This window comes from Cryptomeria japonica, chromosome 10 (genome assembly GCF_030272615.1).
Source record: "Cryptomeria japonica chromosome 10, Sugi_1.0, whole genome shotgun sequence".
Classification (NCBI taxonomy): domain Eukaryota; kingdom Viridiplantae; phylum Streptophyta; class Pinopsida; order Cupressales; family Cupressaceae; genus Cryptomeria; species Cryptomeria japonica.
The window spans coordinates 567,933,979-567,946,222 of NC_081414.1; the positions used below are offsets into that span (position 1 = coordinate 567,933,979).

The window sequence follows — 12,244 nt, forward strand, 5'->3', positions numbered from 1 at the left end:
AAGGAGTTGGAGAGTTATGGAGTTACAGAGTTATAGGCATACGCTCCTTCACAAGATTGCCTAAATTGTACAGGCTTAGGCATACAACTCTCTTTTACAGAGTTTGTCCAAATTGGATACATTCCAGACATACAACTCTCTTTTACAGAGTTTGCCCAAATGGGATAAATTCAAGGGCACACAACTCTCTTTCATAGAGTTTTGCCAAAAATTGTATGGTTCTTACATGTTTTCAATGAAATAATTTTTTTATATGGTTTATTATTTGTTTATAATACCACAAATTCTGCTTTGGGTATTGTCCTCTGAATTGACAAAATAATTCAGATCAAGGGCAGCCACCGGGAAAGAAGATGCGTGATGGATATGTTTGTCCAACAGGCGCTGCATATTGCTATCTTGTGGATCCTCAATCCTTTTGACAAATTCTGACATGTCTACATGTCCTATCTCTATATCTCTGATACGATCCAAAGGAGAGGAAACTTGGGAAGGCGCAACTTCGTTTTGGTACTTGTCATATTTGTACTTCATCTTTTTTGGAATTGGAGATGACGGCAAATCTGACATTGATAGACAACCTGGAATACTGTGATGAAGACTTAAAAGTGTTAAGGCAACATCATATTCAGCTGCAAATAACATTTTTCCTTTTTCAAATGGGAAAAACTTCGACTCTTGAACTTCACGACTTTGTGAGAGAAAGAGGGGAAATAAATGGAAATGGGGGAATCTTGACTTTGACCAATTTTGGATCTTGGGGAAATTTTCGTAAGTATACAAGTTGGAAAGGGCATACATGCAATCGGATTTTTAAAACCCGAATGCAAGTACACTTGTAAATTTGCAAGTGGAGAAATGGATGGAAAATGAGAATTAGACTTGCAGAAAATGACGAAAATGGAAAGTGTGGATATGGGAGACATGAATGGATAAAAATGGGAAAAATTCGGGAATGTCATTTTCATGAAAATGGGAAAAACTTTTCAACATGCAATCCGGTTCTTAAAACCCGATTTTGAAAGGAAGGGTATTTCACACTTTTTCAACTTGGATTTTAACCAGAAATGGTTAAATTCTTCAACCGTAAGGGAAGAACAAAGATTTCCAGCCAACTTGTAATTAGGATTTAAAATCCTGAATAAAAGTAAAGAGGGAAAATGGGGAAGAACAATGCAATCCAAAAATTGCATATCAAAGGGCAAAACTCTCTCACAAAACCAATTTTGGGACAAGAACAACATATTTACAAATTGAGAACTAGAGAGGAAAACTAAGAAAACAAGAAAATAAGAAAATGAGACAAGGAAAGAAAAGAAAACATACCTTGTTTCAAAATGAAAATGCCTCTCCAAAAGATGCAACAATCTTGGAATGAAGAAGACAATCCAATAAATAGAGACAATCCACAATGCCAAACCCTAGCCATGTTTTATAAAAACACCATTTGCATAAAAACGTGGTGTCAAATGCAAGGGAAATGGCATGAAAAGTGGCCAAGACTCTTTCTAACCTCAACGCCTTAGCATACCAAGCCAAAACGATTTAGGAGATTGCTGATTCGTGGCATCCTTGAAGGAGGAAAACGTGTTTTTTGGTAAAAACGTGTTTGCTATTATAAACCAAGAAACCAACAATCTTAACCTCCAAATGGCGTGAAAGATGTCTACAAATGCATGAAAATAGGAAGGAATCCTAAACGCCTTCTTCCTCCAAAAATTTCTCCACAAAAACTTGCTTAAAATCCTCAAAAAACGTTTTTTCTTGCAAATCGGGTTTTTTGGAACAAATAACAAGTTCGAATATGCATGAAACAATGAAAATCGGGTTTTTTGGAGGAAATAACAAGTTTAAAATGCACTTTTTCAACTATAAGGCAAAAATCAGGTTTTTTAGACCAAATAGCAAGTTTAAAATCTTAAAAAATGCACTTTATAGGCAAAATCGGGTTTTTTGGAACAAATAGCAAGTTTAAAATCTCACTTTTCTCATTCTTAGGCAAAATCGGGTTTTGGAGAGAGATGTGCAAGGTTAAAATCACTTGTAAAGGGAAAATAAAATCCCTACAACAAGTTATAATTCACTTGCACACATGTAATAGAGGTTTAAAATCCCTCTTACAAGCAAAAACCATTAAAGTAGGGGTTTTAGAAAAGAATTACAAGTTTACTTGTAACTTAACCAAAAAATCCCTATTTTAACTAAAAAAGCCAAAAAGCATCAAGGGGGAAATAAAAAGCAAATTACAAGTTTTTATTTTTCAATAAAGTGCACTTGTAATTAGCTAAAAATTTCCCTACAAAGACCAAAACAATGGAAATCATTAAAACTTGCAGTTCAAGGAAAATTCTCCACCTGCAATCAGGGAGAAAAAACCCGAAATTGAAGGAAAGACATAGCAAACGAAACCAAAATGCGATGAAATTCGAAATGTAGTTCGAGGATGGACTGAGGATTAAGCCAGTCCAGGGATTAGTCGAAATTATGCCTCGAGAAGCATGCCATAGAGTAAAATTTTCATTTTTTTTACAAATTTTTTATGTAATGGTCCTTCATTTTTGAAAACAAAAATGAGGACAACAGAGTCTCTGCTAGGTTTTGTTGTTTGTTGTGTTGAGATTTGGGAGGCAGGAGAGAGAACTTTCTCCCTTGCATTAGTGGTATTATAGCGGGAGTTCCTGAGTGTGTAGGTAGAAGTGCCGATTGGAGGTAGTTTGCACCAGGATGTGAGGGTGGAAAGTGTGCATTTTGCTTGCAGATGAATGCGCATGTTGCAAGAGGAGCTACTTAGAGGCTATATGTTGAGGCTTTTTGATTCTTTGAGTATGGAAAAGAGAAAGAGAAAGAGGTTGTCATTGGACAGATTTTGACAATTTTTGTACTCGAGAAAATCGAAGAGAGAATAAGAGATTGAATTGAGAGAAGAATTTATAAAGTTGAAGCAACAAGCAAACGGAATGGCAATGGAGTTGAAAAGAACAAAAGCAACAAATAGAAGAGTTGAAGGTAATTTTTTGTTATCTTTCTAGTGATGTTTTGAATGTAGGAAAGAAAGAAGATGCAATAGAATGTCATACATGTGACACAGAGGAAGAAGAGGAGGATGAATACGAAGAGATTCAAGAGCCTGAAGCTAAAGAATGTCTATAACATGGAGGATGAAAATATGGAGGTTGCAGCAGCAACAAAAGAGTTGAGTGAAATGGAGCACATTGAAAAACACAACGAAGTTGCAGCAGTGAAAGAAAATGTAAAACTTATATTTTGTGAGTTTATTGATGATTTTGATTTGCATGTGAATGATTTGAATGGAATGGATGGATATGTGGAGGTTGAAAATTATGTTGCAGCGGTAAGGAAAGGAGAAATATCAGATTTTGATGATGTTAGAACCAAAATTGATTTATGTTTGAATGATATGATAAGTGACAGTGAAGAAAAAGTTGCAATAGTGAAGGTAAATGATGCAAAGTTTAATTTTTTTGAATGTTATTATGGAAATGGATGTGAGGATAATGAGTTGCAGAAAAAAAAAATCCTTTAGAGGATACATGTGAAAGTGAAAAGGATAATTTACTAATTCAGATTGAAGAAGAATGCGATAAATTGATTGTAGGTGTAGCAAAAGTTGCAATAGAAGGTAATGAGGTAAATATTTATGATTTTTGTAATAAAGAATTTGAGATGGATTTGTGTGTTGAAAAAGAGGATTATGTAGTGACAAGGTGGAATATGGATGTTGCATATCTGTATGTGGAAGTTGTGAAAGATTGTGTAGGTGAAAATTGGTGGAGGTGTTCGGTTCGTGGTGGATTGAACTCCACGAAAGAGGGGAAAAGTAGAGAGGATATTTGGTGGAGGAGGTTGGTTGATGGTGGATTGGATCCACAAAGGAAACAAAGAGAGGAGAGAACTATTGACGAATGTGGACAGTACATGGTGGATGCCAATCCAGGAGAGTAGAGAAGAGTGGTAAGAAGAGTTGTGAGAGGAGGGTGACAGTTGTTCTGGTGAGATGTTGGAAGAAGAGGGAAAAAAAATAGTTTCATTTGCAATTGACACAATCATGGAGTTTTCTGTAGATTGTTTGCAATCTCAAAGGGTAATTCTATCAATCAACTCCACTTTTGTGAGCCTGTGCTCACAAAGTTTCTACTAGGTGTGTCTAATACAGGAGCATTTGACAAACAGGAATAGAGAGAGGCCCAGGCAAGGTATGTACAAAGTGAATTTGAAGAGGAAAAAAAAGGAAACTTTATATACTTTCAAGCAAATGCATGGCGTTATCCTCCTGATGGCAACCATTTCTTTTAAAGGAATATTCTGTGCAGGGTTAATAAAGAGTAAAAGAACATTCATCAATAAAGACAGGAAAAACCATTTCAATCGAGTAAGAAGGTAAATAAATTCCTTAGCAAAAAACAATTATGCCACTTGTCAAGCTTCAGGAAAGAATGAATGGAACGTGGGCATTGATGGCTGAACAATCAACCATTCAGAGGACGCAACATGAAAGAATATCTGGCTCAAGAAAGAAAAAAATGGTGCAATTAAACCCAGGTATCGAACTGGTAGATGAAATGGGTGAGGTATGAAGTGTAATGGAATTGAATGTGAAATAGGGGAGATGTATGCTGATTTAAAATGTATTAATTAGAAAAGTCAAAAATGGGAAGAGGGGGATCAAATAAGACATTGGAATGGCAATTTGAAAAAGGGGGCCCCATTGAATAGAGGAGCTGCATAGTGTAGAGAGGGCTGCGAAGTAAAATGGAAGAGATTCCAGACGTGTACAAAAGGACAAGGCCTACAAGGATGAGTGTGGAGGAATGAAGAAGGGGAATGACATTGGGGAGAGAGGAGAGACCCCAACACAAAATGGAGGTGTAGCTGCTTAGAGTGGGGGCATCGCTAAAGAGGGGTGTGTAGAAAGAAGAAAGGGCTTGCATAGAGAGAAGATAAATTTCAAGGGAGACAAGGTGTGCATGAGGAGTGAGAAGAGTCAAGTGTTGCGTAGGAAGGAATGGCATGTTGCATAGAGGGAGGTGCACTAATAGAAAAAAAACAAAAACAAGTAGAGGTGTGAGAAAATCTCAGAGCTTGTGAAGACTTGAAATAAGAAAAGGTTGTGATTGAATACAAACCGCTTGATAAAACATGAGTTTGGGTCATAGTTGGAAGACCAAGTGGCGAAGAAGTAAAAGGGTGAAGGGATTGTGGAGTTTGTGTGTAGGGTATAGTATGAAGAGTTGAGAGGCCATTAAAGGGCCATTTGCAATGAGTTGTGGATATCGGTGAATTTGTTTGATATAAATTTCAATAAATTTTTTGAAGTACATTTGTTTGTAGTTGTGTATAATTACATTTGTTTGTAGTTGTGTATAATCTCATTTTTGTGTGTAGAATTGAATTTGGTAGCAGAGAGTCTCTGCTAGATTTTCTTGTTTGTTGTGTTGAGGTTTGGGAGGCAAGAGGGAGAAATTTCTCCCCTACGTCAAGAACATGCATCTTCTATAGAGAAAGTCCTAACCAAATATATCAATGTTGTTTAAACTTGAAAATTGAAACCCAACTTGAGCATGTCCACTGAAACAATCACAAATCTTAATGTCTTGAAATTGACTTGGTACATTTGAAAAAAAATGGAATATTTTTTGTGATAGGGGACTCCTTGCTATCCTTGGTACAGTAAAGAGATGAGTTCCTTGGTTTCCTCCTACAAGGGAAATGTTCCTAGGGATTTCCCTTCAAGGATGTCTCAAGGTTGTTTCTTCTTGCAATTGGTGATGGGGGGGTGATGGGTGGACATATTATACCTGTCTTGAAAATTATGAGTTTTTTATTTGAGGGATGTGTTCGTGTAAAACATTGGAAATAACAAACTTGTAATATTTGTCAATTTAAAAAGGAATGCTTCATAGTAGAAAAATTATTGAAATCAAAGGATGGACAAAATCTGTAATTTGGCCCATTATTGATTAGAATGCAATTTGAAAAAGTTTGTTTTATTTTGGCTATTTTTTAATGATAAGGTGATGTTGAATGTTGGTGAGTGGTGAAATTTTGGGAGCATTGCAAAAAAGTAAGAGGTTCCCAATTTGGGATAAGGCGCCTAGAATCATATAAAGATAATACAAGTGAAATGGAGCAGCCAAAATCCATGTTTTTTTTAATTTACAATTTAGAGTAATTTTTTTCTTTGAATTTTTATATTTTTAGTTGAACTTAAAAGCTTCAAGAAACACACTATGAGGATTTGTCTTGCAAAGTATGAAGTTTCTTTAGTCTAGTTATTAGGTCACAAAGTTAGTTACTCTTCCAAAGTTGCAAAAAACTTGTTCACTCTCACCCCATGCCTTGCAAAGTATGAAGTTTCTTCAGTTTAGTTACTAGGTCACAAACTAATGTATTCTTCCAGAGTCACAAAACTTATTCTTGCTCTCACCCCTTGCATTCTAATGCCACAAGCGTAGGTAGATTCCAGATTGAATGGAACCTTGGTGAATGGTTTAATAATCTATCAACTTTTCTAGAGAATCGAAGTTTATTGTAATTTTTAATTTTAATTTGTAGGAAACAAAAGACAACATCTTTAAGTATGTTTGTGTTGTACCCAACGCAAAACTTGATGATTGTGCTACTTAGTAGTTGTTTGCTATCAAATTCCTTAATGTTTCAAGTCAAAATTCAGTAATAGTCATTTCTGGTTGAGCGATGGGGTTGTCATGTCAAAGTCAAGTTTTTCAAACTAATGAGTTTTTGTAAATTGATTGTGGTCACACATTTTTTGAGATTGAAATGGATAAATTCTTGATTATGGCTGTGATGTGGAGAACATGTAACAAATTCTAAGTTATATTAGAAATTTAGACTTATAACAATGGCCATTTTGTTGCTATATTCTGTCATTTTTCCTTTTGCAGCAGGTAAGGGTTAGTATTTTATTGGATTAAAATTCTGAAAGTTATAAAAGCTGGATGTATATTTCTAAAATGTTGCTACTGTATTTCATATCTTTTGGAAAAGAATAAAACCAGTTTCTTGCATTGTTATTCATTTGTTATTTCGTAAAATATTTGCAAAAAATAAAAAATAAAAAATAATAATTTGAGGATACTTTATGTTTCAAAAATATAGGCCAGAAATTTCTTGATGTTGCAATATAAGTGTTTTAAATGTTAAATCTTTTACAGTGTTGTCTTAGAATCATGAATAGAATTTTCAAAGTAAGGCGATCATTAATTGGATAACCGTCCAGATCAGGGATTTCTTGCCGATGGAAATGGAAGAAAGATTTGATAGTGGCTGTGAAGTCAACTTGGAAGATTGGTTATGGAACTTGTGGGATGATTCAGGCCTTGAAAAGATAAAATGTTTTGTGCTTCCTTCCTTGATAGAAGGTTGTATAATGGGTAAGATTAATTTTACGGTTGAATCTGATCTTAAATGCTAATGTATGGATAACTTTGTTTTGTTGGACCTAAACAATTTATACGATGATAACAGGCTTGAGTAAAATACCCCCACAAAACAAGGATTTCCAAGAATCGAAACAGTTTTGGCTACATAAAGTATGGGATCGATTTAATTTTCTTAGTGACTTGCAATTTCTTTCCTTATTCTTTCAGTGAGAAAACCACCTATGACTTTTTGTTATTACTGATAGAGGGAATGTGTTTCTTTCAGAATGGTTTGGAATTTCCCAAAGATTGTTTCTATGTAAATGTTCAATTTACTACGTATGAGGAGAAATATAAAACCTGGTAAAATCTATTTGCCATACCAAATTTCATGTTTATTAATATTAAGCAAAATTTAGAAGAATTCAATTTTCCTTTCTACTTGGATAGGATACCGTTTATAGTGTATGAGAAACTTTTTCATGCTGCCAATATATCTTTGTCCTTTGTGGAACATTTTTGCTGAAAATTTAAACTATATTAGGTTCCCTTCAAGTCTTGTGTTTAGAAGATCTGGACTGATGCCAGTGGCTCATACAATAAGAGCTTCAAAAGTGTTACATGCTCTTGACAACTTTAAAACATGTATTGCAGGTATAATTTTTTCATTGAATCTACAACTTCAAAGAATTTACATTTCCAATAAGCTCAAAAGCAAATTAAGGATATTGATTTTATGAACTATTTGTTCAAGGGTTTGAGCTCAATTGGTTAATGACTTGGGTTCTCATTGTGGAGATACAAATTCAAATCCCCAAAGTGACATTTAATCTGGAATTCTAAGTTTTGACTCTTGGTCTTTCATTGTTGGTTTCTAGTGTGGCTGTGATATCTAAGGTGGATTTCTAAGTTGCGACTCTGGGTCTTCCGTAGTTGGTTTCTAATATAGATTTCTAAAAATTGTCTAATATTAGTGTTCGGAAGGAGCTTATATTGGTCTCATGTATTTCTTGAAAGGATCTATGAATTGTCTTAGTTTCTTGTATGATCATATTTGTAAACAATCTGCAATCTAATTTTTTTATTAACTATTCCAAGAACAACTATAATGTTTATTGATTTATTAAATATTTTTCTTTTGGAATACAGAATGGAACTTCTTTGATGGAGGCACTCCAAATTTTGAGGTAGTTGTGCTTTCTATGTAATATTAATTAGTATCTTATCATTAACATTGCTGTTACAGAAATTAAGTAAAAGTGATTAAAAGAGCTTGGTTGTAAACTTTCAAGTGGCAATTGCAACCTGACTGGGCTTGATGGTTAAGGCATGTGTTTAGAGGAGGCCTTAGGTTTGATTCTTGAGGGAGGTTGGATGTACACCTTATTGTAAATGGGAAACAATCTCCATGTGGGCTTCCAAAAGGGAAGTCCTAAAAAATTCCTTTACTTTTATTTATATCAATCCACAAGAGGTTATTATATATAGTAAGAAATAAAATAGACCCCAGCACTAAAAGTAAACTGCATATTTTTTCAGCTAGTCAGTCCTTAAATCACCTATAAAACACTTAACATGGTTAGTGTTTTCCTTGACAGAGCACAGGTCAAGTTAATTCATCCCTGGAAGTCAGTACATGGGTCACAGCGAAAGATATACTTGGACCCCACTGTTCTATTGAGAATCACAAAGACCAAAAATGCGCATTGGGTGACTGCACATTGAGTTCTTTGACAATTGCCATATCAAGCCTTGGTATCAACAATCAGCAATCTTTAAGATTCTTGCTGCTATTTTCAATGCTATCAACTCTTTTATGTATGCAGAGCTGGTGAAAGAGGGGAAACTAATTTTATATAACATGCTGAATAGATTTTCGCAGATCAAAACCATTGTTAGCAACAATTGAACCTAAAAAAGAATATGTTCAGGATATGTCTCAAAGAGATGAGAAGCAATTTTGTATTTGTCCAACTCCGAGAACAAAATCCAAGAATGTTGTTAAAATAGTACCACACTTCATTAACCGTAGAATTAACCAAGGAAAAGGCACATCTTTAGGTATTTTTTGTGGTTCCCTTCTAGATATTAACATGAGTAGAGTTGGTGTTGCATTTAAACTGATATTGACTCAAAACCCTTATAGTGAGAAGAAAAGGGCAATCTGTTAACAAGATTCAGGATTCTGATGGCCTGACCAAGGACATTACTGCCATATCAAATGGTGAGAATAAAATAATTTAGGGTTACAAGTCTCTTAATGATTTTTCCAATATTAAAATGCTTCAAACATTTTACCAGCAAATATATGCATGATATGAGTGAATTTGAGTATGTTTGAGTAATGAAGTAATATATGTTAATAATAATGTGAATATGGTTTCAAACTTTCAAGTGTAAGCTAATATTTAGATTGTAAGCAGAAGAAGTAGAACCGGACAAACTCTTCTCCCCAGCAATAGCTACAGAAGGCAGACAGTCTATTCTCAAAGCTCCAACTTTTGCAAGGAGAAAACCATCTGCTGGTTGGTAAAGTAAAATTTGTGTTTCGATTGAAATTACTATTGTGTGATTGGATTTGAACTCAACTATTGATTGCATGCAGAAATTCTACAAAAAACGGTTAAAGCTGAAAGCAAGAATACCTCATTTGGGAGAAAAAGTAAGGATGTAAGTATATACCAATTTTTTATTGAACATGTTGAATTGCACCTTAACTGTTCAAGAACAATGAACAAGCAAGACACTTATGTATCATAAAGAATATATCTAGTATGGAGAAATATTTGCTTAATATTATTGATTATTCATGTTTATTGTGAGAATTGCTGGTGTATTGACACTGAATATGAACTTTGTAGAAAATAGGACAAAGTTTAACTGCTAGCACAAGTATACCAAATGTAAGGGTCAAGGAAAGGGCCTTTTCTGTAGAGTAGTAATTTTCTTCAATGTTTTCCTTGTCTGCCTCCATATTGTGAGAGTTGCAGGTGTGTTAACACTTAATGTGATCTTTCTAGGTAATAGGAGGAAGTGCAAATGCTATCACAAAGGTAACAAATGCAAGGCTTAAGAAGACCTCTTAAGTAGAGTAATAAATCTGCATGTATTATATTTTCTTTATTGTTTCCTTTCTACCTTGGTAAATATTACTTTATTGTTAATTTATAATTTGTAATAGGGGGTTAAGGTTTCAAAGAAAAAGCTGGGTGAAACAGATATGAAAGCCATCTCCATCTGTCTAAAAGAAGTCCCGAGTAAAGTAACAGAAGAAAATGCATCTGGAAGCAAAAAGAGTAAGCATGTTCCAACCAACTAAACATATGTTCTTTATCCTTGTCATCTTTGGCGTCTAAATATAAATTGATTAGATATTCATATAATTTGATTTCTTCTTAGACCTTGACTTGTTTTGACTACTAAGTCTTACACAGGTTTTGGTTTGTGTTTTCTTGGAAAATGACATTAATGTAGTTCCCAAGAAGAAGGGATCTCTGAATTCAACTGGAGGACATCAGGTATGTTTCCTTAACTCTCTCTGTTGTTAGCACATAATCAGTTTTCGTTTTATTAACTACTGCTTGCACTAAAATTGTGCTAGATAATTGTCACTCCAAGGATGCAACTTTAACATTGTAGTGATATATTTGTCAATTGATAGACTATTTGAAGAATCTACAAAAAGTATAATCACAATAAAGAAGCAAGCTGTTTTAAAAAATAAGGCGAGGACTCTGATTTCAGGAAATTAGTAAATAGAAACAGCGTGCTATGAAAAAGAAGATAAGGTGATCACTATTGATTTAAATTCTCCAAGAGGTCAAGAAAATTCATTGTACTGATCTGTTAAATTACCAGCAGCAAATAGGATCAGTTCATGTTAAGTGTAGTTGGCATAAAATGCTTATTGTTATGTTTGATAACTTTGGTCACCTGACAATATATTAATTAATTGTATTAAGTGGGTTGTCACTCTCGGATAGTTATGTGTCGGCTGGTTGACGGTTGTGTACCTCTCGGCAATTGTCGGGTCCTTTAAATATGTTGTGTACTGCCAAGGAAGGAAGTACGATATACTCGGGTGAATTGTAATCCTTGGCCGACCATCTCTAGTCTTCTTCTCTGTAATAATTACATGTGTGAATAAAGATATATTTTACTGCCGTGTTTGGTATGCATTGTCATGTACATTATTATTTCCTGTATTTAATTTATCAGTTATAGCGGTAAACATTTTGGAGCCATTGCCTTAAAAGAAGTCGGGTCAGTCTTGAGTGATTCATGCCTGTAGACCCCAATAAAATGGAGAAGAGGCCATAGGGTGGTCAAGACCAAGCGATTAGGTGATCCGTCGGCCCTCGACTGGAGGGAGCACAAGGATGAGTCAGAGCCTGGAAGTACCCAGAGTGTCGGGACGCTGGAGGTGGATGTGTAGAGGACGCACGCGTGGCTGAGAGTGCAAGGAAAGCACCAGAATGTAGCGGTTAGAACAGTCCACCCAGGTCCGACACACCTGGAAGTACCCAGAGTGTTGGGGACAATGGAGGTGGATGTGTAGAGGATGCGTGCGTGGCTGAGAGTGCAGGAAAGCACCAAAACGAAGCAGTTGAAACAGTCCCCTAGGTTTGGCACACAAGGGGGTAAGCAGGTGAGAAACGAATTTGCAGGAACTTGTCCCTCGTCGAGGAACCGAGAATAAGGGGGCCTGAGCCAAAGACTCCTTCGGTACCTTTCGAGTGAAAACAATGATAAACACCTAGGAGAAGCAGAAATTGCCTAAATTTATAGGGGATGGATCGGAGGATCCTGTATGGCATTGCAAGACATGTATAACGATATGGGAG

The 12,244-nt window shown here is 35.3% G+C and overlaps 1 protein-coding gene across 13 annotated transcripts in view; it reads left to right on the forward strand.

Moving 5' to 3' along the window:
• Positions 1-12,244, forward strand: part of LOC131060720 (uncharacterized) — a 70,962-nt gene that overhangs the window by 12,660 nt on the left and 46,058 nt on the right. For 6 of the 13 annotated variants that reach the window (XM_059213639.1, XM_057994054.2, XM_057994061.2 and 3 more), the window contains 14 exons: positions 7,259-7,412; positions 7,507-7,571; positions 7,687-7,763; positions 7,945-8,054; positions 8,550-8,587; positions 8,999-9,155; positions 9,273-9,461; positions 9,547-9,624; positions 9,824-9,925; positions 10,006-10,070; positions 10,262-10,303; positions 10,421-10,453; positions 10,582-10,696; positions 10,875-10,918. In XM_059213639.1, coding sequence (XP_059069622.1) covers positions 7,259-7,412; positions 7,507-7,571; positions 7,687-7,763; positions 7,945-8,054; positions 8,550-8,587; positions 8,999-9,155; positions 9,273-9,461; positions 9,547-9,624; positions 9,824-9,925; positions 10,006-10,070; positions 10,262-10,303; positions 10,421-10,453; positions 10,582-10,696; positions 10,875-10,918 — 1,269 coding nt within the window. Of the gene's footprint in view, positions 1-7,193; positions 7,413-7,506; positions 7,572-7,686; positions 7,764-7,944; positions 8,055-8,549; positions 8,588-8,998; positions 9,156-9,272; positions 9,462-9,546; positions 9,625-9,823; positions 9,926-10,005; positions 10,071-10,261; positions 10,304-10,420; positions 10,454-10,581; positions 10,697-10,874; positions 10,919-12,244 lie in introns of all 13 variants that reach the window. The other 7 variants (XM_059213637.1, XM_057994055.2, XM_057994065.2 and 4 more) reach the window with 7 other exon arrangements.